This window comes from Natrix helvetica, assembly GCF_964273705.1.
Source record: "Natrix helvetica genome assembly, chromosome: W".
Lineage (NCBI taxonomy): Eukaryota > Metazoa > Chordata > Lepidosauria > Squamata > Natricidae > Natrix > Natrix helvetica.
Genome location: NC_138555.1, coordinates 848,979 through 874,232, shown reverse-complemented (window position 1 = coordinate 874,232; position 25,254 = coordinate 848,979). Strand labels below are relative to the sequence as shown.

The 25,254-nt window shown below is 47.8% G+C and overlaps 1 protein-coding gene across 1 annotated transcript; it reads left to right on the top strand.

The window, feature by feature from the left end:
• Positions 1 to 4,690: 4,690 nt before the first annotated feature.
• LOC309400249 (uncharacterized protein) lies at positions 4,691 to 13,161 on the top strand (the record flags this gene model as incomplete). Its single annotated transcript, XM_081968663.1, has 4 exons — positions 4,691 to 5,075; positions 7,469 to 10,662; positions 11,380 to 11,434; positions 11,570 to 13,161. 4 exons carry the CDS (start codon positions 4,691 to 4,693, stop codon positions 12,199 to 12,201), a joined length of 4,266 nt encoding a protein of 1,421 aa, XP_081824789.1. The 3' UTR covers positions 12,202 to 13,161.
• Between the last annotated feature and the right edge of the window lie 12,093 nt (positions 13,162 to 25,254).

Below are 25,254 nucleotides of genomic sequence, written 5' to 3'. Positions count from 1 at the left end.
GGAACTTATCCTTGCAAGCTTTCAAGAAGAGGCTGGACTGCCATCTGTCAGAAACAGTGGAGTATCTCTTGGTTGGGTGGTGGGTTGGACTAGATGACCTACAAAGTCCCTTCCAAATCTGTTAATCTGTTAAACTCCTAGAAATCCCCAGCCGGCTATGCTACCTAAGGAATTCTGGAAGTTGAAGTCCACAAGTCTTACAAAGATGTCCAGCTTGGAAACGTCCTCATAGAGGACTGATGGCCCGAAAAACGGTATTTGCTCCTTTCTGCTGGATGGTTGTGAAGGTCATTGCTGAAAAACACCCCTTGTTTCTCTTCTTGCAAAGCAAACAGTCTTAAATGTGAATAATTAAACAGTCAGGCAGTTTCAAAAGAGGAGATGAGAGTTTATTCCCTGGTCCTTCCTCTTTTCTTTTCGGAATGCACTGAACATAAAGCAGAAGACAAGGCTTTCCTTAATCATTCCCTTGGATATGGGGCTGGACAGGCAGAGTGGGGGGCTCTAACCATTGGGGGAAGTGAGCTGCAGCTGTCCATCCCCTGCTTGCCAGCTGCAGAAGGTAGGGCGTCTGAGGGCTTCACGGGGGCTTTCCACTTTGAATAAGAACTTCTACTTCCTCCCTCCTCTCCCCCACCCTCCCAGATGCCCAAGAAGACCTTAAAGGATGGGGAGGAACCCCCCCCCCCCTGTTTCATGGACCCTTTTTAAGATAGGAAACCCAGAAGACCGGATGAGATGCAATCTTGCGGCAGGAAACACTGATTGCTTCAAAGAGTTTTATAAACCTCTGTTTCCACCACAAACTCCACCAGCGTTTCCAAGGAGATCCAGCAGAGAAGAAGCAAAGGAGACCGGTAGATCCACCCTCCACCAGGGATTCCAGATCCTTCCAACCAGGTGAGCCCCCTAGAAGCGTCAAGAAACACCCCCCCAAGTTAGCAGTGGAGTGGAACTGAGCGAGGAAAAGGCTTCACCTCAACATCTGAATAGAGCTGAAAGGGACCTTGGAGGTCTTCTAGTCCAGCCCCCAGCTCAAGCTGGAGAACCTGTAGCATTTCAGATAAGGGACTCTCCAGTCTCTTCTTAGAAACCTCCAGTGATGGAGAGCCCACGATTTCTGAAGGCAACTTCTGTTCCACTGGTTAATTGTCCTCCCCGTTAGGAAGTTTCTCCTTAATTCCAGGTTGCTTCTCTCTTTGGTTAGTTTCCATCCATTGTTTCTTGCCCTGTTTGTTGTTCTTCTCTGAACTTTTTCCAAAGTCTCAACATCTTTTTTTTTTGTAGCATGGTGACCAAAATTGACTGCAGTATTCCAGGTGTGGTCTGACTAGGGTTTTATAAAGCAGCAGTAATAATTCATATCATCTTGATTCTGTGCCTCTGTTTAGACAACCCAGGATTGTATTAGCTTTTTTGGCTACTGCTGCTGCACACAGCTGACCCACATTTAAGTTTATTTAAGCAATCATCCACTAAGACTCCAAGGTCCTTCTCACAGTTAGTGTTTTTGAGCCAGGTCTCGCCTAATCTGTACTTATACGTTGGATTTTTCCTGCCTAAATGTAAAACTTTCCTTTTCTCCATATTAAAATTCATGCTGTTGAATGGGGCCCATTGTTCAAATCTGTCAAGATCTTTTTTTGAGCCTGAGCTTGTCTTCTGGGGTCTTGGCTGTTCCTGCCAGTTTAATGTCATCTGCAAATTTGATGAGTTCCCCTTCTATTTCTTCATCTGTCATTGATGAAGATATTGAAGAGCACCTGAGTCGGGCCCTTGTGGTATCCCACTACTTATTTCTTTCCAGGTGGATGTAATTACTATTAAGGACTACTCGTTGAGTACAGATTTCAGCCAGCTACAAATCCCTCTGGGGGTGATGCTGTCTATTCCACATTTTCCTAGCTGACCAAGAAGTTGGTTGTGGTCTACTTTGTCAAATGCCTTACTGAAATCTAAGTATACTATGTCCACAGCATTTTGCTGCTCTGCTAATTTGGTCCCTTTGTCAAAGAATGAAATTGATTCGGCATGATCTGTTTTTAACAAACCTATGCTGGCTTCTAGTTATAACTCTGTTTGCTTCTGGTTATTCGCATATCTGTTTTTTGATTACCATTTCCAGGATCTTCCTAGGTATTGATGTTAGACTGATTGGTTTGTAGTTTCCTGGGTCTGTTTTTTTCCTCCTTTTTTGAAGATGGGAACTACATCGGACCTTTACCAATCTTCAGATACTGGTGCTCCAGGATTTTTGAAAGATCTGGTACAATGGTTCTGAGATAATATCTGCCTGCTCCTACAGAACTGTGGAATGTAATCTGTCGGGTCCCTGTGATTTATATTCGTCAAGGTCAGACAAGTGTTCTCTTACCACTTTCTTGCTTATTTTAATTTTTATCTCTAGTTTGTCTTTTGCAGTAGCGTTTTTTGGTATGTTGAGCTATAGTTTCTTTTTGCGTAAAGATTGATGCAAAGAATGAGTTAAGCAGCTGTTTCCTCCCTACTATCTATTCCTTGCCATCTTCTCTCTTTAGTGCACCTACAACTTTTTAAATTTTTTTCTTGTTGTTGATATGTTGAAAGAAACTTTTTAAAATTATCTTTGACTTTTGTTGCAAGTTCTGAGCCTTTGCTTTCCTGACTTCATCTTTGCATATTCTGGCTGTCTGCTGATAATTAGTCTTAATTATGTGTCCCTCTTTCCATTTTTTGTAATTGTATTTTTTGTCTTTTAGTTTGTCAGAGAGACCTTTGTGCAGCCATACAGGGTTTCTTCATGAATTTCTTGTTTTTCTTTTTCAGTGGTATTGTGCTGGTATGGGCTTTTATGGTGGCAATTTTCAGAGTTTCCCATGCTTCTTGAGTTGCTTTCCCCTTAGGATTTTCTGCCACGGAATCTTTCCTAGGCTCTCTCTGAGTTTGTTAAGACCAGTTCTTTTAAAGTTTAAGACATTGGTTGGATTATTTTCTATTTCTTGTGTTTGCATTATATTGAATTTCAGGATGACGTGATCATTTTCATCCAAGGTTCCGGTAACTTCAACTCCCTCCGTCACTTCTTCTCTATTAGTATGAATTAAGTCCAGTATATTTTTACTTTGAGTTGCCTCCTCCACCTTTTGGATGACAAAGTTGTTGGCTAGGTTAGATAGGAATCTGTTTGATCTCCCACTCGCTGCAGAGTTTGTCTCCCCTTCGATATCTGGATAGTTAGAGTCTCCCATTACTACTGTGGTGTGCTTCCCACATACGTTTGTTAACTGGTTGGCCACAGAGTTTGTCTATTTCTTCTGATTCATTGGGTGGCCTGTCACTTGGTCCTCCAAAAAGAATCCATCCATGTGTGTTTGTGTGTCGGGGAGAATGGGAGGGGCTTGATGCCTGGAGATGAACCTGTCTTCGCTCTTCTTCCTCCTTCCTTGAAAGCCTCTAATGGGAAGGAGACCTTGGCTGAAGACCCAGCCCTGAGGGGAAAAGGAGGAAGTGGGCAGGTGTGTGAATTTGAGTGTGTCAATGTGTGTGCGTATGCACAGACACATTCTTGGCTGGCATTATTCCCCTCCCCCAAATATAGAAAACTTTGAGATGTTACCTGATTCTCACCAGGGACCCTATTTTTAGGAAGGAAGGCCTCTGCATCCCCCCCTACAGCCTCCACCCCCAAAGAATCCCCAATATCAACACCAAGGCAGCCCTTTTCCCTCTGGGGAAACAGAGTCATGACCCTGCATTGCCCTCTGCTGGTGCATAGAGCAATTGCACCTATCATGTTTATGTAGTGCAGGGGTGTCAACTTGATTTCGTTGAGGGCCACATCTGGGTTGTGTGGGTGGGTATGGCTAGGGAGGATGTTGCAAACTCAACATCACTTGTCGGGGGAACCTTTGGTGCCTGGGCATTCTGCCAGCAAAAACGGGTTCCTGAGCTCCATTTTCAGCTGCGATGGCTTCCTGCAACCTTCTATCAGAAAAAAAACAGATCTTGCGGAGGGGGCACACAGCCCTTGCAACAGTGGTGAGTTGCAGGCGGTACGCTCTGGTGCAGGCATACCGGTGCCTGCCTGGAGCACTGGGTACCATTCTGGTATGGTGCTCCAAAGGGCCCGCCCACCCACCCAAGCTCCTTACCTGTATTTGTGCTCTTTGGCACTTTCGCACATGCACACCTGTGCAATGCTCCGCTGAGCAGCTGGAGTGTTGTGGAGGCTCGCAGAGGTGTCGCAAGAGGTAAGGACGCATGCATGCACTCATTTGTGTAGTGGACGCCGGGCCCTGTTGCAACCGGACCAGTTGCAACGGGATCCAGAACCCACCACTGCCTTGCAAGCTCCGTATTCAGGTGCGATGGTCTCCGACAACCTTCTGCCAGGGAAAATGGAGCTTGGAAGGGCCGCTTGAAGCCTCCCCGAGCTCCATTTTCCCTGGCAGAGGCACTGCAGGCCAGTCCTTCACTGTTTCCAGGGTGGTGGATTGGGCCAGATCTAAGCATACATTCAAGGCGACAATAATTCTAGGTTCTAAATCTTCCACCTAAAACAATAATAAGACTGGAAGGACAATGATGTTATTCAAACCCTAAACATCATTTAAGGGGCCCCGTCCATTTTGATGGGGGCCAACCAATCCCAGGCGGAGTTTTGACTCAAGGGGTGTGATCCTGACCTGGAAGTTGTTCCTCTGCCCCAAAAATGCCTGTTCCGCTGTACCCCATCCTTGCCCCAGGAGCTGACCATTTGGGGACCCCAGCAGGCGTCGGTGGAGCCATCAGCTGTCCACTTCCTCACTACTCTGTCCAGAGGGACCCTTGCCCATCCCCCACCCCCATGACCAGTAACTCTGCCCACGCAGAAACCGAAACCTCAGCGCTCAAATCCTGCAGCCCCTTAAAAGAGAGTCGTGGATCAGATGTGGCCTCCTCCAGAAGGTTCTTCTCTCTTGCAGGGCACAGAATCGTCAGCGATACACACGACCTGAACATGGCCTGTGCAGAGGACACCATTGTGACCCCAGCCTTGGGACGCCCCTTCCAGCTGGGCATGCTGTACGATTGTCGCAAGGATGAACTGATCTCTGGTAAGAACTGGAAGAGAGGCGGAGGGGTCTCAGGAGGGAGGAAGGCAGGCAATGCCATCAATGCACTGAACACTTCCATTTTTTAAAATATGAATCGTATTAGTTTACAGTATAAGATAAAGAAAATACAAAAGTAAAAAGTAGGAAAATTGGGGAAGTGAAAAGTGGGGGAAAGCAGATGGGGGGAAGGAAGAAACAAAAGCCACTGACTTGAAACTCCCATTTGTGCAATAGAATAGAGCCTGAACATCAAAGCTCAACTTTTTACTTTTACATAATTTTATAAATAAGGCAATTCACTAACAATGAATCTATCTCATCGGTAAAATCCAAAATTAAATTTTCACTTTTTTGCCCACTTCAAGCACAAAGTCCAGAAGTGGTTTCCATGTACCGGTAGAAATAAAAGTATTAGTATTTTTTTTCTTCTGTCAATGTAGCTGTCCCTGCTAGTTTTTGAAGCCATTTGTCCAGTGTGGAGATCGAGGTGATCTTCCATTTCTGTGGATAGAGTGGACTTGCTCCCATCAACATATAGAGCAGGGGTATCCAAATAATCCTTTAAGTGCCTCGACTATATCCTCCCTTATTTCTTGGTTACGTGTTTGGATTAAATCCTTAATACCAGATATTTCATCAGAGACATCTTTAAAGGCACTTGTAATTTCCCCCTCCAAGGCAACTGCCTGTTCTTTTAGTGCATTTTGTAAGTTATTTTGCAAAGCCTCCAGTGTCAGGGTTTGTGCCAGGGTTTGTGATTGTGTTTCCACCGGAGGTAATAAAGTTTCTAGCTTTGAAGTTTGCGCCCGTGAACTCCCCACACTTTTTGAAGTATTGAATTTAGTCTGCTTAGAGGCCATTTCAAAATATTTAGATCAGGCTTTCAGACAGCCAACTTATTCAGGTCAGAAAGGTCCAACTACTCTTTAAAGTCTATCGACCACACTAACAGGCACTTAACAAGTGCTAATCAGTTTCCCACTTCACTTTCGTTTTCAACACATCCTTTGTTCCTCCGGTGCCATTTTTTTTTTGAAAAGTTCCTTTTAAGTTTAAAGAAAGAGATATAATCTACGGAGCTAAGGCCAGTACTTGCAATTTTTGTTGACCTCCCGGTTTGCTCTGCCAGCTTCTTATTCAGATGTAAAATAGACTTGAAGTTGCTGGTGTGGACGCTGCCTTTTGTTCTGCAAATGCAGAAGCGTCCCGTGATGAGGAGATCATCAGGCTTCCTAGGGAGCTCGCACCTTTCACGCCACGTCACATGCTCCTGGGGCCGCTGGGCGAATCTTCCCTCTGCCAGAGTGCTCACCTCCCCCCCTTTTCCCGAGGGGGAGATTTTCAAACTGCTGGACAGCTGATTTATGCTATCCTAACCACTTGTTACTCAAACACGGGCTGGCGTTCCCGAGGGAACGTCTTCCAAGGACAGCGGCGCCACCGGAAGTAGGGGATCCCAACGTCCTGTGTGGATGCCTGACTTGGTGCACCGAGACATGGTGGGACAGAATGGGTAATGCATTGGGATCACCTGCCCGCACCCAATGGCTCTGCCTCTGCCTGTCTCTGCTGCACACTTTTCACCCAGAGGGAGACTGGAAGCTTCATCCACTTGCAAATGGGGCAAGGAGTCCTTTAACAATTTTAAATCCAAATGTTTAAAAATAATTTCCACAATATTAATGACCTTAAGGAAAAAGCAGGCTGCGGCTAGGGGAATTCTCTTTTAAGAAGGAAAGGTAAATATGCAAAAAAGAGTATCTATGAAGCAATGACAGAATTTATTGTCCATTTAAATGGCAGGTTCCTACACTGAGCCATTTGAAAAATGCTTTTAAGAAGGAGTCGAGATCCCACACAGAGTGGTGAAGTGAGGGATGTAATTCTCAAGTTGTGGGGCTGGTGCCTTTCCTGGGAGGGGCAGATTTGAACAGAAAATACGCCTCAGAACCAGTGGTAGGTTGCTAACCTGTTTACTACCGGTTCGCTCATACTGGGGAATGTACACGTGCTCCTGTGCATGTGCAGAAGCATCCGGGTGGGTGGGCGGAGCCTCCCACCTTCGCCACTAGAGCCAAACTGGGAGCAACTCACCTCTGCTCAGAACCCCTAATGAAAAACAGTTTCTCAGGGATTGGAGATGTCTCTTGAGATCCATAGGTGCATAGCAATTCCCATTCCTCTCTACTCAGTCGAAAGCTTTTGGAGATCCTGGTATTTTGAAAAACAGGCAGGGGGCTTCCCTGGTGATGGGTGGACAGAAAAAATGATGGAACCCTTCAGGGGAAATATTGTCTCCCTTGTCCCACCTCTCTGGAGCTTCTCTATCCAGCTGCAGGTATTTTGGAAGATAGTGTTCAATTCATGTCCCTGTTTTCTTCTGTTTCATGCAGGGGTCACCCTTTGGGACTACAGGTCTCTTCAGAAGCAACTGACCATCAAGCCTCAGCCCAACATAGCATCAGAAATCATTATGTCTGACAGCATCGATGACAAGACCTCTGCCCTGGAGGTCTCAGCAAGCCTCAAAGCCAGCTTCCTGTGGGGACTGATTGAAGTGGGGGGGTCGGCTACATATCTTCACAACACCAAAAAGTCCAAGGAACATGCCAGAGTCACCCTTCAGTACAAAACCACCACCAAGTATGAACAGCTGACAATGAGTCAACTAGGAATCCAGAATATCTCTTACCCAGCCGTCTTTGAGCAGGGCACAGCCACCCATGTGGTCACCGCCATCCTGTATGGAGCCAAGGCTTTCTTTGTATTTGACCAAGAGCGTACTTCAACGGAGACAGTACAAAATATTCAGGGAAGTCTCCAGTTTGCAATCAAGAAGATTGTATCAATCATGGGAGAAGGAGACGTCAAATTGAAAGATGAAATCAAAAAGATTAATTCCAACATTAATTGCAAGTTCCATGGAGACTTTTCTCTGGAAAAACCTCCGGTGACTTTCCAAGATGCCATGCAAGTTTATGAAACTCTACCAAAAATGTTAGGGAAAGATGGAGAGAAGGCCGTGCCTATGAAAGTCTGGCTCTACCCACTGAGCAAGCTGGACTCCAGAGCAGCTAAGATAGGCCGTGAAATAAGCCTATCTTTGATCTTTGATACTGAAAGGATCTTGGAGGAACTCAATGAAATCCAGATGCAAAGCAATGATCTAGCCAAGAATTCCACTGTTGAGACCTTCCCTGAGATCCAGAGAAAGATCCAGAAGTTCAAGGACCTGTGCAAACAACACAAGCAGACTTTCCAGAAACAGTTGGCCAGAATGTTGCCTTCCATCCGGGGAGGAGGGCAGGAGGAAAGGACCGTGGTGGACATCTTGAGGTCTGTCAACCAATCTCCCTTCAACAGCAAAAGACTCCGTGAATTTCTGGACACCAAGAAAAGAGAAATTAACTTTATCAAATCTTATCTGACTATTCTAAATAATATAGAAGTGATCTCATCTCAGAACAAGATGGAAGAAATATTTCTTGACCCTGGGAATGTATATGTTGTCTCCTTCATATTTACTTCTCTGCATGAAGACGAGTCATTTCTCTTGAGCTTACAAAAGCAATTATCGCAAGAATCAGATAAGTCAACAAAGTCCCCTCCTGAGGTGAAGAAAGGCCTGGCCTGGTTTGAGGACAAGGAGAGGACCCGCAATGCTCGCCGAGCAGCCAAATCTATCCAAGACTTTTTCAGCGTCAACCAATCCAAGGAGAATGTCCGCTTTGTTGTGGCCTCTCTCCCAGATGTGGACAACCCAGGAGCTTCAGTATACCTTTACGAAGATGGAGAGCTGGTCAGCAAGAACTTTGAGTTGCCCGCAAAACCTCTCCCTTTCCTGATCAGTGAACTCAGACATGACAGCATTCAGCTGAAGTTTCAGCCAGCTGAATATGGAAAGGCTACAATCTCCAACTATGTGGTAGAGTACAAGGTTGCAGGGGAAGAAAAATGGAATACTGTGAGGACAGAGGATGCCAGGGAGATGTTCCTGCTGAAAGATTTGCCTCCAAACACAGAGTACCAGTTCAGGTACGCTGCTTGTTGCAAGGTAGGCCTTGGTAAATCCAGTGACCTGAGCGGGTCCATAAAGACCCTTTCCACCAGCCCTCCTGAGAAATTGAGAATGGTCACTGCGGCATCTTCTGTCATCTCTGTGGCCTGGATAAGTCCCAGCATCGTTGCCTCAGGAATTATGGTTGAGGAATACAAGGTGGAGTACAGAATGGTGGAGGCTGGAGTTGGGAAGGACCAATGGATTGGAAAAAGAACTGGGAAGAAAACAGAATTTTATCCCATTGACGGTCTGAAGCCCCAGACAACATATAGAATACGGGTGTCTGCCGTGTGTGACAGTGGAGCTCTGAGTGTTCCCAGTGAGGAGGTGGAGGTCTCCACATCACTGAAGGGAGAAGGTGCAGACAATGTAGCCTACCAATTCCTTCAGAAAAACTCCCTGGTGGAGGAAAGACAGCCATTAGTGTTCGCCCTTCCTCTGGAGAAAGTCCCCTCAGATGCCTCCACCTCCTCTCTCTTTTACCAGCTTGGAAAGGAGAACCCAGAAGTGCCCAACAAAGTGATCCTGATGATGGGAGCAACAGGAAGTGGAAAAACCACTCTGATCAACGGGATGATCAATTATATCCTGGGTGTCCAGTGGGAAGACAATTTCAGATTCAAACTCATTCATGAAACCACTCAGAGAAGCGAAAGTGGAAGCAGGACGTCTGAAGTCATAGCCTACGTGGTGAACCATCAGAAGGGCTTCCGAATTCCCTATTCTCTCACAATAATTGACACTCCAGAATTTGGAGGCACACAAGACACAGAGCAAGACAACCTGGTTGAGAAGCAACTCCTGGAGTTTTTCTCCACCCCAGGGGGCATTGACCAGGTGGATGCCATCTGCTTTGTGGCCCATTCAACTCACGCCCAGGAACGCATCTTACATTCCATGCTCTCCATGTTGGGAAAAGACGTGAAGGATGACGTCCAACTCCTGATCACCTTTGAAGATGGGGGGACCCTACTTGATCTGGAGGATCGCAAGTTGGTTGTTCCATCAGATGCTCAGGATGGGTCGGAAATCCCTCAGCTCTTCAGATTCAACAATTCAGCTCTCTTTGCTCCCCAAGAATACAAAGGAAGCCATAATGTTGCTGCTGAAAAGTCCTGGAAAATGAGCACTGAGAGCATGAAGGATTTCTTTGACTCTTTAATGAAGCTGAAAACCAAAAGTTTAACCATGACTATGGAGGTCCTCAAGGAACGTCAGGATCTGGAAGCTGCTCGTAGGAGACCTCCGCCTCCTAAGGTTGAGCAACTGCATCCAAATACCTTCCAGATTAGTACTGATCCGGCAGCCATCAGGAAGCCTTCAGTCTCCAGTTACCAGGTGGAGTATCGGATTACAGAACAGAATTGGAAAAGTCTCCAGGCAAAAGGCCCTAAGGATCAATTCACCCTGGAAGATGTCCACCTAAATCTTCAGTACCAATTCCGATGTGCAGCTGTGACTCCAGGAGGGCTCGGTCAATGGAGTGAGGCGATCACTTCCATCTTTCCCACTGGGAGGCCTGCTGAGGTAACTAGAAGGAGGAGGAGGAGGAGGAGGAGGAGGAGGAGGAGGGGGGGGGGAGGAGGAGGAGGGGGAGGAGGAGGAAGTAGAATAGTTTGACACCTCCTGCAGGATTTAACAGGAATTGAGGTGACCTTCCCAAAATGTATGTGCAGGGGGCAGAGGAGTTTCCCAAAGGGTAAAACGAGGTGGTGGGGAGGAAGGGCACGGGTTCAAGTCCATATTCTCAGCACAGGCTGCTTGCCCAGGATTGCAGGGGATGCAGGAAAGAGCCTCCACAAAAGGATCCTTCCCCTCAGGAAGGATTCGATTTAGACCACCTTGGAGGGGCAGCTGGGAGGTCAAGGAGCGAGTGGCCGGAGGGAACCTAGAGGAAGCCCACCTGGGGCAGCCCCGGGGCGACCCTTGGAGACAATTTGGAGCTGCAGCAGGAGCAGCTGAAGCCCCAGAGAACAAGGTCCCTTCCATGGAACCAGCTTTGGGAAGCTGACAGCCACTCTGGACATCAACACACACACCTCCGTTCCGGAAACCCTCAAAGTGCAGGATCTCAAGGAAAGAGGGCGTGGGGGGAAGGATGAAATGGGTCAGCCTCAAGGATAGTGAGGAGGGGGGGTGCTTTTTTTAACCCTCCAATTGTTGCTGGTGGGGGAGGAGAATTCCTGGCAACCTCTGAACAAGGCAGCCTCTCCTTTGGCTGATTCTGTTTTGCTTTTCACACAGAACTCCCGAGTGGTGTGCTGTGCGATGTGTCTGGAAATGGCTGGAGGCATCCGAGGTAAAGTCTTGGGCCCTGGGGGGTGGGGTGGCAGGCTGGCGTGGAAGCAATTGTCCTGGGTGGAGGGACAGGCTAGGATGGCTTTATGCTGCTGACCATGCCTCCTTCTTCTCTCCTCTCCCCTTTGGGTTGCAGGGCCTGAACAGAGGATCGTCCTGGTGGGCAGAAGCAGAAACGGGATAAGTGCGACGGGAAACACAATTCTGGGGAGCAAAGTCTTTGAGTGTGGGGAGTCAACTGAGTCTGTAACACAAGTATGCCAAAAGGAGGAGACGCACCTGAAAGGCAGGAAGGTTGTGGTTGTTGATACGCCTGGCTTTTCCCATTCCAATCTTGCAGCGGAGGATATCGTTAAAGAAGTGAGAAAGTGCGTGAATATTTGTTTCCCGGGTCCTCACGTCATTCTGCAGGTGATGCGTCCTGTTCCTTTAACCCAGGAGCAGAAGGACAAGCTGGATCAGCAGATCAACGAGATTTTTGGCCTTAATGCCAAGACTTACATGATCCTCTTGTTCACCCGTAAAGATTTCCCGGAAGGAAAATCTCTTGAAAACATCATAACTTCTGATGAAAACCTGCAGAATTATGTTGCTGAATGCGGGAACCGGTACCTAACTTTCGACAACGAGGCCAAAGAGGCAGAAAGAAAGGCTCAGGTGGACCAACTGATGTCCAAGATTGATGATCTGGTGTCAGGGAACACAGATGCTCCTTATTACACAGAAGACATGATGAACGTCAACAAAAGAGACATATGGGAAAAGTAACAAAACAACATACAGGAAGCGCCAGGTGAAGCTAGGCAAAATCACACCACATCCCTGCACAATTAGCACAACGCCACCCCCCCTCCCAGGGCTGTGTGCTTTCTCCACTTCTCTTCCACTTCTCTTCTCTCTATATACCCACGACTGCATCTCCTGTTAATGGACTGATGTTTGCAGATGATACAACAGTGATTGGCCTTGTGATACGACCATAACAATCTTGAACTAAACACACTCAAAATTGTAGAAATGAGGGTAAATTTTAGGAGAAACCCTCCTATACCACCACCTGTGATGATACTAGGCCACACAGTAGCAACCTTCAAGTTTCTAGGTTCTATAATATCTCAAGACTTAAATTGGACACCTACCATCAAAACTGTCATCGAAAAAGCAGAACAAAAATGTTCTTCCTGTGCCAACTCAGAAAGCTCAGGCTGCCCAAGGAGTTGCTGATTCCGTTCTACAGAGGAATTATTGAGTCTGTCACCTGCACCTCTATAAATGTCTGGTTTACCTCTGCAACCCAACAGGACAGACACGGACTTCAATGGATAATTAGAACTGCAGAAAAAACAATGGCTACCAACCTGCCTTCCATTGAGGACCTGTACACTGCGCGAGTCAAAGAGGGCTGTGAAAATATCTACTGACCCCTCACATCCTGGACATAAATTGTTTCAACTTCTGCCCTCAAAACAATGCTGTAGGGCACTGCACGTCAGAACCACTAGACACAAGAACAGTTCTCCCACCCCCCCATGCCATTACTCTGCTAAACAACTAATTTCCACAGCATTGTTAAACTACTAAGACTGTATGACTATTATTCTTCTCATCTTTCCTATTACCCATCTCCTTTTCTACTTATGAGTAAAACTTTGTTGCTTGTATCTTTATGATTTATATTGTTTTATTTAGTTTCCTAGTATGATTTATGCGGATTGTTTATTTAGTATCCTATCACTGGGTATTGACTCTTACGGTTTATGATGTAGTCTTAGGATGACTGTGATCATGATTTACCATAACTTTTATGTACACTGAGAGCTTATGCACCGGAGACAAATTCCTTGTGTGTCATATCACATTTAGCCAATAAAGAATTCTATTCTATTCTATTCTGATCTATTCTATTCTAAAAGACACAACTTCTGATTGTTTCCCTTTCCAACAAAGACCAAAATCTCTCTCTCACTGAACCTCTGCTCCCACGGTGGCAACTCTGCCAAAGGCCACAGGCCTTCTGTCCTGTGTTATAATCCAGCCCTCGCCATGTGACCCCTGAAGAACCCCAATCAGAGATTCGTGGCTGAGTTCAACTAAGCCAATTCCTTCTCCCAGAAACCGGTTGTTCTCCTCAGATGACACAACTTTCTTCAAGGGCACGTGAAGATTATGCCCCCCTCCCCATTATCAACTGGTTCCACAGCCTAATTTTGGAACTTTGGAACTTCCCCGTCTGTTAGTCCTCTGAGGTAGACCAGGCCAGGAAGCCACCAAAGAGCAAGCTCAAATGTATTGATATAGATGAGAGCAACATAATCGTGACAACATCTCCCTTTTGCTCCCTCAGGCACCAACGAGCCTTGATGTTCTTTCTTACCTGTTCCTTTTTTCCTGAGGTGAATCCATGTTTTCCTAACAGCTGCCACATATTTTCTGCAGGACCAGCTCTGTATTCCTCTGCACCAGGGGTCCCCAACTCTTGGGCCAAGGACCAGCACCAGGTCATGGCTCACCAAGAACCAGGCTGCACCAGTGAGCAAAGATCCATCCGTGTATGTTTAGGATCCAGGCAGCGTGTGAAACTACACCCACTCCAGTCCATGGAAAAACCATCCTCCACAGAATCATTCCGTGGTGCCCAAAGGATTGGGGGCAGTTGTTCTATACCACCTTCCAGGGGGTAACATCTGGACTCCCTAGGAAGGGCATCTTTGTTTCAGTCAAAGATCTTTTTATTAAATCTCCTTTTTTTTACAAAAGAGGCTGTGTCTTACAAAAAAGGGTGGGTCAGAGGGCCTGCTGAGGCTCAGCATAAACAGATTTGTGCCACGATGAACTCAAAAGGCAGAGGAGGGTTGTGCTAATATCCTGAGGAAGGGGACATGGAATTCAGTAGCTTATACTCCAAAGGTGGGTCAGGTCGCCCCTGAAGTTTTCACTCTGGGTCCAGGGAGGGGGTCCTTCTGGGTGGAAATCATGCTCCTGCTGGGTCCATCCTATCTTTTAGCATCCTTCAACTCCACTCCAGATGTTTCTATACATTGACTCGCTTTGGGTTTTCTGGTCAAGGAAGAGGATGAAGGAACCTGCTCAGCAGCCAAATTTGCAGCAGGAAGTTCTGGTCTGTCTCCTGAACAAATTTGGGGAAAACGATGCTGCACCCTGTTGGGGATGATGGACCATATCTTGTTTGGCCATGCCTCTTCCATGCCCTCTCCCATTCCTCCCCCAATTTTATTTATTTATTTTATTTATTCACATTTCTAAACCGCCCCCTCTCCCAAAAAGGGACTCGGGGCGGTGTACAGTCCACAATAAATCACAGATAAAATACAAATATAAATAGGGCTATAAATATATGTATGTATGTGGAGGAGGTTAAAATTAAGAGTCCTGTACAGAAGAATAAATAAATATGAGGCTAAAAGCCCTAAAAACAATTAAAACTAAAACATTACCCTTAAAATAACCAGATGAGAATATACTACCAGGAGTTCATAGATGTAACATTTATAATCATGCCAGGCCAGCTAGTCGGAACAGGTGAGTCTTCAATTTTTGACGGAAGGAGCGGAAGTCCGAGGTGGTTCTAATGTCGGGGGGGAGGTCATTCCAGAGGGTTGGGCCCATCACAGAGAAGGCTCTACTCCTCGGCGCCGCCCGCTGGCATTGCCTAGTGGACGGCACCTGGAGAAGGCCCTCTCTGTGAGAGCGGATTGGCCGCAGGGATGTATGTGGGAGGATGCGATCCCGCAAGTAACTAGGTCCTGAGCCATGGAGCGCTTTAAAGATAGTAATCAGGACCTTGAAACGCACCCGAAAAACCACAGGTAGCCAGTGCAGCTCGCGCAGGAGCGGTGTTACGTGGGAGTATCTAGACCTCCCCATGATAACCCGCGCGGCCGCGTTCTGGACTAGCTGCAGTCTCCGGGCGCGTCCCAAGGGAAGCCCCATGTAGAGAGCATTACAGTAATCTAGGCGAGACGTCACCAGCGCATGAGTGACTGTGCGTAGGGCATCCCGGTCCAGTAGGGGGCGCAATTGGCGCACCAGGCGAACCTGGTGGAACGCCCCCCTTGCCACGGCTGCCACATGGTCATCCATTGACAGCCGGGCATCTAGGAGGACGCCCAAATTGCGCGCCCGTTCCACAGGGGGCAGTAGCTCGTCCCCTATGGCCAGCGATGGAGTCAGCTGGCTGAACCGAGGTGCCGGAAGCCACAGCCACTCAGTCTTGGAGGGGTTGAGCTTGAGTCTGTTGTCCCCCATCCAGACCCCGACGGCTTCCAGACACCGGGACATCACTGCGACAGCCTCGTTGGGGTGGTTTGGGGTTGAAATGTACAGCTGCGTATCATCAGCGTACAGATGGTATTCAACCCCAAAACCACGGATGATCTCGCCCAGCGGCTTCACGTATGCATTGAACAGAAGGGGCGAGAGAACCGACCCCTGCGGCACCCCACAAGAGAGTGGCCTCGGGGTCGATCTCTGCCCCCCTGTCAACACATATTGCATCCGGCCGGAGAGGTAAGAGTCGAACCACCGTAACACGGTGCCTCCGACTCCCATCCCCTCCAGCCGGCGCAGAAGGATACCATGGTCGATGGTATCAAAAGCCGCTAAGAGATCTAATAGGACCAGGATAGAGGAACAACCTCTATCTCTGGCCCTCCAGAGATCATCAACCAACGCGACCAAGGCTGTCTCAGTGCTGTGCCCGGGTCGGAAGCCGGACTGGCGTGGGTCTAGATAATCGGATTCATCGAGGTGACGCGGAAACTGCTGCGCCACCACATTCTCAACAACCTTCGCCAAAAAAGGGAGGTTGGAGACTGGACGATAATTAGCTAGCTCCAATGTGGACACCTCCCCTCTTTGTGTCCTTAGGAGCTGTTCTTCACCCTCCCAGACATCCGATCAACTGGCCCATGTTTCTAGCTGACCCCAGAACTTCCTTCTGACACCCCAATATCCCCCCAAAAGGCAAGGCTCTGCTAGCATCTGATTTTCAAAGGAGGGGGGGGGAATCTGTTTTCTGGAGCCTCTACTAAAGAAAATTGAAACTTTTCTCAGCTGAGCCCCACTACTCACCCCCGCCTCCAAAACTGGGAAATGTAGAGAAAGAAGCCTAAGGAAAAGGAAGAAGTGGGGCTGAGGAAAACATAGAGAAATTAGCCTAAGGGGAAGATAGAGAAATTAGTTTCAGGGAAAGATAAGAGAGAAAGGCATGAGGGAAAGTTGCAGAAAGAAGCCTGAGGAAAACATAGAGAAAGTAGACTGAGGGAAATGTGGAGAAAGAGGCCTGAGCTAAAGGAGGAGAAAGAGGCCTGAGGGAAAGAGAGAAAGTAGAATGCGAGAAAGGTGGAGAAAGAGACCTGAAGCAAACATAGAGAAAGTAGACTGAGGGAAAGAGGCCTGAAGGAAAGATAGAGAGAGAGGCCTGAGGGAATGAGAGAAAGTAGACTGTGGGAAAGGTGGAGAAAGAGGACTGAGGAAAAGAGAGAACGCAGAGTGAGGGAAAGGTGGAGAAAGAGGCCTGAGGGAAAGGTGGAGAAAGAAGCCTGAGGGAAAGAGAGAACGTAGAGTGAGGGAAAGTGGAGAAAGAGGCCTGAGGGAAAGGTGGAGAAAGAAGCCTGAGGGAAAGAGAGAAAGTAGACTGAGGGAAAGAGGCCTGAGGGAAAGATAAAGAGAGAGGCCTGAGGGAAAGAGAGAAAGTAGACTGAGGGACAGGTGGAGAAAGAAACCTGAAGCAAACATAGAGAAAGTAGACTGAGGGAAAGAGGCCTGAGGAAAAGACAGAGAGAGGCCTGAGGGAAAGAGAGAAAGTAGAGTGAGGGAAAGGTGGAGAAAGAGGCCTGAGCTAAAGTGGAGAAAGAGGCCTGAGGGAAAGAGAAAAAGTAGAGTGAGAGAAAAGTGGAGAAATAGACCTGAAGAAAACATAGAGAAAGTAGAATGAGAGACAGAGGCCTGAGGGAAAAAGGGGAAGTAAACTGAGGGAAAGGTGGAGAAAGAGGTCTGAGGAAAAGAGAAAGTAGAGTGAGGGAAAGGTGGAGAAAGAGCCCTGAGGAAAACATAGAGAAAGTAGACTGAGGGGAAGAAGCCTGAGGGAAAAAGGGAAAGTAGAGTGAGGGAAAGATAAAGAGAGTGGCCCGAGGGAAAGAGAGAAAGTAGAGTGAGGGAAAGATGGAGAAAGAGGACTGAGGAAAAGAGAGAACATAGAGTGAGGGAAAGGTGGAGAAAGAGGCCTGAGGAAAACAGAGAAAGTAGAAGTAAACATAGAGAAAGTAGACTGAGGGAAATAGGCCTGAGGGAAAAGGGGAAAGTAGACTGAGGGAAAGATAAAGAGAGTGGCCTGAGAAAAAGAGAGAAAATAGACTGAGGGAAAGGTGGAGAAAGAGGACTGGGGAAAAGAGAGAACGTAGAGTGAGGGAAAGAGAGAAAGTAAGGGAAATGTGGGGGAAATGTGGTAAAAGAGACCTGAGGAAAACATAGAGAAAGTAGACTGAGGGAAAGAGGCCTGAGGAAAAGGTAAAGAGAGAGGCCTGAGAGAAAAGATAGCTGGGGATTAAAACTGCAACTGCCAGTGGGCAGGATGCGGGACGGGGGAAGGGTTACTGTATTCTTAATAGGCACCTTGGATTAGTTGTAACCCCTGAGGACCTATCCAATGGGACCAAAGGGGAGGGAAAGGGGCGCCGCGTTAGGGACCGGGTATAAAAACCCTTACTTTTGAATTCAGGAGTGTTGTGTTTGGTGCTAGAACTTACAGTTGAAGTCTTGCTCAAGCTCACCGCGCTTTGCAAACTGCTTTTTCTTTTCTTTTCTTTTGTTAATAAAATTCTTTTCTTACCAATCCAAGTTTTTGTAAGGATTTATTGCCAACAAATTGGCCCCCAACATGGGGCTCGAGGCTTCTGTTCTGTGGCCCCTGGACAGCTGAATCGATTGGGGAAGGCATGCCCCATTGATTTCAATGGTCCACAGGGGTTTCTGCAGTTCAGGAGTGCGAAGCGGGACCCGGGCCCGCAGATTGAAATAGAAGTCAGTGAGAACAGAAGGGGAAGGGGATCGGGAAGGAATTGCTGGGAACAGACTGGGCAACCTCATGTACGAACCAAGTGAGTAATTCTGGTGAAGTAAGAATGCACCTAGGCGGTTGGAGGTTGGGTAGGACTGCGAGAATCGGAGACTTGTGTGAGAAATGTGTGAATCCCTGGCAGTCCATAAGATTGTGGTAAAGGACAGGGTGAAGGAGGAGTGTGGATCCCAGCCCCACACTTCCTTCTGATGCCCCCTCCCCCACCAGCCCCGGGGAAATCGGGGTTCTCTTTTATGGGGGGGGCTCCCCCATTCCCCAAACTCCCGTGGCTGACCTCTTGAGGGTGCCCACCATGTCCCTGGGGCGGACCTGGCCAGCCGCTCCGTCTCGTTCAGGCACTTGAGCCGCAGAATGAGGTGTTCCAGGTTTGCGGAAGAAAACCAGATACAAATGTAAGATGATGCAAAACAAGTTTTAAGTAATCACTTTTGTTTAGTATCCCTTAATTCTTAAGAAAATATATCCAGGCTGGATGGCTCAAAGCATTTATTTATTGAGTTCAGGACTTAGGGCTCTGCAGTTCTCTGGCTATGAAGGGGGAAGTGATTCAGAGCATGTGGGACCCTCACACTACACCTGTCAGCAAAGACGCATTTGATTTAAGGGAATGCGGATTCAAATCACCCTTTGAATCCAGATCACTGCACAGCCTTTTATGGAGTTGCATTAATCAAAGCCAGTGCAAGTAACCATCTATTTTACCCGAAGCTGTTCTTGCAATATTTACAATTGCACCATTCAAAAACATCTCCAGCGCTATCATCTGATCTAAATGGGCTTGTACAGCATTAGAAATTAGACACCATAATTCAGTTAAGTTTCCTTACAAATTTGGTAAGATTGCCGTTCAAAAGATGGGGGCAATAAAATCATTTATCCCATTATTAACTAGTGGGAGGGGGGGAAATGAGAATCAGGGGCAAAAGAATATAGGTCAGTTTTCATGCCCCTCTTCATTTCCCCCAACTTTCATGGAACCACAATTTCATAATTTCCTCTATTGGTGCCAGAACAGAAGCCAACCCCTTTTTTTAAAAAACTGGTCTGCCTTGCAGAATGTTACTAATGGACTTCTTTACATCTAGAAATATCCTGAAAGGGGGGGGGGAATCCCCCCCAACATAAGCCTTGTGTTTAACCATGCAAGTCATCCACCCACCTAGAAAGGGGGGGGGGACAAAATATCCATTACGGTGGAGACAGGCACCCAAGAATATATTCGTAAAAATGTATGCAACCTAATGGAGGGCTCACATTAAGAAAAAAGAGTAAAACATAAAAAGCTGAAGGGTTTTCCAATGCTTCTGCAGGCCACAGTTGTCTCAAGAGATGTGTAAGTAGGAGGAAGAAACCAACCAACCTCACCACCCAGAAGGTCTGTGTAAATTCTCAATCCTCCAGGTCACCTTTGTCCCCAAAGTGCTTTTTCAAAAAGGCAACTGGACTGTTGTTTTTCCCCCCTTGAAAAAAGGGCATTCAAGAAGCTTCTTCAGCTCTTCAGTGAGTTGAGGAAGCTTCTTGCACGAAGTCTTCAAGGGGGGAAAAACAGTTGCCTTTTTGAAAAAGCACTTTTAATAGCAATTCTGTGTCAGTGCACAACATACGTACAATGAGATTGGTTGAGCTCCCTCAACGCAACCCCGACACAACACAACTCAGTGAAGACCAAAAAAGAGAACAATATCCCTAACCCAATAAATCCTATTAACCCCCAGACCCATTGCACCAGTGTGAACACGTTACACGTTGTGCAAGCCCTTTGTACTACGTGATTATTTCTCATTCAGGAGCCTGTTCTTTCGGGGCTGGCAGTCAGGACTAAGCGTGTCCCCGGGACGAGGCCCACTCTTTCGACTTCCTTCGCCCGCGTTGCTCTTTCGAGGGTCCCCACCATTCGCCCCTTAATCGACGCAGGGAAAGACCGTGAGATGCAGAAGCAACTGCCGGTTTTTGGGCCCAAAAACCCGCCCCAAAAATAGGCAGGGGCAGGGCCAGCCAGTGGTGGGATTTTCCGGTTCAACAAAGTACGTTTAATCTTAATTACCAGTTTACCAGAACCGGTACGAACTGGCAGTAACCCACCTCGGTCTATTGCAGGGGTGGCGAACACGCGGCTCGCGAGCCGCATGCGGCTCCCGGCCAAAATAAATGAGGCTCTTTGCCTCTTATCATTATTTAGTATACTGTGGCTCGGATCGCGCGCTCCCTTTCGGAAGCTGGGGAGGTCCTTTGCAGGCAGCTAGAACGGGCCGCCTGCAAAGGACTTCCCCAGACTTGCTTTGAGGAGCACGGGGTGACTGAGGCTAGTTGTGAAGCCCCAAAGCCCCCACCGCCACCGGAAGAACTGCTGCCACCTCCTCCTCATCCTCCTCTAACAGGCAGCACTGCCGGATTTGCCGCCCGGCGCTGCGGCTGAGATGAAGCCGCCAAAGCTCCAGCCGGCATCTCTGCGCGTGGCAGCGGCGCCTCCCCTCCGCTCGGAGCAGCTGAGCTCAGTCAGCGCTGGGTTACCCCTGCCCCCTCCTCCTCCTCCGCCGTGCTTTTGAGGAGCCATGAGGCTGCAGGAGCCAGTAGGAAGGCGGGGGGGAGCAGGGGGAAAAAAGCCTCATGGCTCCTCAAAAGCACGGAGGAGGGGGAGGGGCAGAGGTAACCCAGCGCTGAGCTCAGGAGCAAATCTGGTGATTCTGTTGGAGGAGGAGGAGGTAGCAGCAGTTATTCTGGTGGCAACTCGTACTCGTCGGCATCTTCAGCAGAAGCCCTGCCCACAATGAAGAAAGCAAAGATGGAGCAGATCCACGCAGATGGCGTCGCTGCAACATGACTGGAGGAGGAATTCTGGGAGCTGAAGTCCACAAGTATTAAAGCTGTCAGGTTTGAAGACCCCTGGGGGTTTTTTTCCCTAAAGGGTTAGGGGTGCAAGGGTCTTGTAACTTGACAGCTTTAAGAGTTGCGTGCTTCAAATGCCAGAGTTTCTGAGCCAACATTTTGGTTGCTAAGCAAGAGCGTTGTTAAGTGATACTGATATTATATAACACTTTGAATTAAGCGAGTACCTTGAAGAAACATAACTTTGAGTTTCAAATAATACTGATTTCGTTGTTGTCTTAGGTGACATCTGTGAAAAAAATTCAGGTGCTGCTCAGGCATGAAAATGTGCCGCTCAAACACTATACTTTTCTGCTCACATTGAAAAAAAATTAGAGGGAACATTGCTTCCGGGTCTGTTTTGGCAGGTCACTGCGTGGTGTGGCTCTCTGACTCTCACAGTTTAAAATTTTGGCTCTTTTTGTCGAACTTGTTCGCCACCCCTGGTCTATTGCATTTTCTTTCATCGCTTCTCTTGACGTTATAAATATTTTAGGTCAACATGTTTGCTTCTGTTTTTTTACACTCTCGCCTATTGCCACGTATTATCTTCAGACACTGGTATAGGTATCTTCTCTTTAATATCCACATCCTTCAACTCTTGTGTCTACCGTGTTAACTCTGAACACAATTCTGACAACGCTATGAGCTCCGCCTCAGCCTTGGAAATGGCAACGGCAGCCTGTTTGCTCAATGGCCAATCAACTAGTTGTGTGTTTGCACACAGGACAATACAATTCTGACGTTGACTTTCTATCTTGTACAGAGATCATTGAAAAGCGCACCCAATGCCGTTTCTCTCACATATCCAAGCCTGAATTATGACGACTGCTAAAAGGTCCAGATAATCCATTTCCTCCACAAACCTCTGGAGCTGCCACACAACCACCCTCTCCAGAACTTTCCCCCAAAAGGAAGATGGGTCCATCTTTGGAATCTCCAGGAGGCAACCCCTCCCATTCCAATTCAGAATAACAGAGCTGGAAGGGACCTCAGAGGTTATCTAGTCCAGCCCCCTGCTCAAGGAAGAAACCCTTAAAGAATAATAAAATCACAGATTTGGAAGTTATGAAGTCCCCATGACGTCTGCTGGCAAGCCGTTTCACTGGTTAATTATTCTCACTGTCAGGAAGTTTCTCCTTAATCCCAAATTGTTTCTCTCCTTGATTAACTTCCATCCATTGTTGGAATCTAACCAAGGAGAAAATCACCCCCCATCTCACGTTAAGAGAGCAAAGATCATCCTTCCAAGAAGACCAAAATTTGGAATTCTGGGTGGGGGAGATGGACTTGAGGAGGATAATGGGCGAGTGGGGGTGGTTGGGAAGAAGATGTTGCTTCCCTGATCTCAATTCCTGGTCTCACCTTATTTGGCTGCCAGGAGAGAATTCAGCAGCCTTCAGAAAGCCTCCCCAAATTACCTACAACACCCCCCCCCAACAACAACACAGGTGCTTCCGTGCCACACTTGTTACTAAGTCACCTGTTTTCTCCTCCTCCCCCCCCCCAACCTGAAGTTGCCTTTCCTAACAAGAAAGACGGGATCCTAAATATCTCAGGATCCCCTTCGCAATGTTAGGATCTCATCTACTAATTTCCCTCCATTGGCCTCCCTCCCCTCCCCCATTGACTTTGCTAACATTAGGATCTCCTCTGTCCCATCCCTCTATTGGCTTCTCCCAGAGACCATCAGCCTCTTGCTCTCTGCTGCTCCCTGACCCGCTTCCCCCCACAGGCCCAGGAGGAGCTCTGCCCCTACTCCACCCTGCGGCCCTGTGAAATGCCCACTTGGGGGTCCCGGGAGTCCTGTGGGGTCCCCTCTGGTTGGAGGGATCCGGAATACCGGGGGGGGGGGGGGGGGCAAGTGGATCTGCCAGTCTCATCAGCTCTTCTGGGTTAACTATCCTACAAAGTCTCCCTGAAATGGGGACAACTTTTCCTCCCCATCCTTTGAGGTCTTCTTCAGGGTCTGCTGCAGCCTGCGAGGCTTTGGGAAAGGATGGAGGAAGCAGAGGGTCTTCCTCAAAGCAGGAGACCCTGCGAAGCCCCTTACCTGCCTGACCCTCTAAAGCTGTCCAGGGGGGAGCAGCTGCACCCCGCTTCCTCCAAAGGCTGGACCTCCGCTCTGCCCGTCCAGTCCCGGGTTCAAGGCTCAGCCTGGGAATTGTAAGGAAAGCTTCGTTCCCTGCTTTGTCTTCAGGGAGTTCAAAAACGAAAGGGAAAAAAACGTTCACCTCCTCTTTTGAATCAGCTTTCCTGTTTATTCACACTTAAGTCTCTTTACTTTGCAAATGGGTTTGAGAAAATGAGTTCCACAACCATCCCGCTAAAGAATGGAGCAAATACCTCTCTTGGTCCTTCATCTTTTTTTTTCAGTCAAGTTTTTTTCTAAATTTATATGTAAGTATTTTGAATACAGTGTAGTTGTCCTTCATTCTTCTAGGCAGGGGTTCTCAAACTCCACAACTTTAAGATTTGTGGACTTCAACTCCCAGAAGCCCATCGCCTGCTATGCTACCTGAGGAATTCTGGGAGTTGATGTCCACAAGTCTTAAAGTTGCTGAGTTTGGAGACCCCCCTGCTCTTTAGAGCTGCTTCTACTCCTTGGGAATTTGGGCAATGTTCTCCCAAAATCTGCATTCCTAAAATTTGCATCTCCTTTCAAAGAGGAAGAAGAGTTGCGGGACTTGTGGAAGGAAGCACCTCCCACTGCCCCCCCCTCTATCTTGTCTTAGATAAGATAGGTTAGGTTAGGTTAGAGACCCTCCCACTCCGCACCCCTTGGTTATCCCACTGGGCTCTCTCTCCAATTGGTCAGAGTGGGGGGAGGAGTCCAGAGGTGGCCCTCGGACTTCCAGGATGTCTCTAAGAGAACTGAGTTTGGCATACTCTGATGAGGCTGCCCTCACTCTAACTTCTCTATGGTTTCCTCAGGCCCCTTTCTCTACCTTTCCCTCACTCTAATTTCTCTATGGTTTCCTCAGGCCCCTTTCTCTACCTTTCCCTCACTCTAATTTCTCTATGGTTTCCTCAGGCCCCTTTCTCTACCTTTCCGTCACTCTAACTTCTCTATGGTTTCCTCAGGCCCCTTTCTCTACATTTCCCTCACTCTAATTTCTCTATGGTTTCCTCAGGCCCCTTTCTCTACCTTTCCGTCACTCTAACTTCTCTATGGTTTCCTCAGGCCCCTTTCTCTACCTTTCCCTCACTCTAATTTCTCTATGGTTTCCTCAGGCCCCTTTCTCTACCTTTCCCTCACTCTAATTTCTCTATGGTTTCCCCAGACCTTGTTGGAGGAAACGTCCTTCTGGGTTCAGTTCCAAGTGGGGGGAAAAGACACTGGAAACATGGAGGCTGCTTGGAAAGATGGTTTAATGGTGGACAGGACCACGTGGCTTGAGGTCCTGGGGAAAAAGGTGATCACGTGCTTCCAGATGTTGGGTGGAGAAGAAAGAGAGCAAAGAAGGGGCTTTCTGAGTTTTTATACTTTCTGTTCGGCCCCCACCTCTCTGTTTCCTGTTCCTGTGTAAGAAATGTATTCTGATTGGTCGTCAGAGTCCCATAGGGCCATGCAGGGGCAACTCTCTAGGCCAGCGATGGCCAACCTTTTTTGCCTCACATGCCATAAGCGGGGAGAGTGCAGGGGGGGTTGTGCGCAGGTGTGCCACACCCATTATGCAATGTGCAACACTCCCCCAGCATGCACATGCGCAAGACAGGGTTACCCCCATTTTTTGCATGCTTTGTTCGCCCTCCCCAGGCTCCAGAGGCTTTATAGGAGCTTAGGGAGGGTGAAAACATCCTTCCCCGCCCTCCTGGAGGCCCTCCAGAGGCTTCAGGAGCTTTCCTGAAGCCTC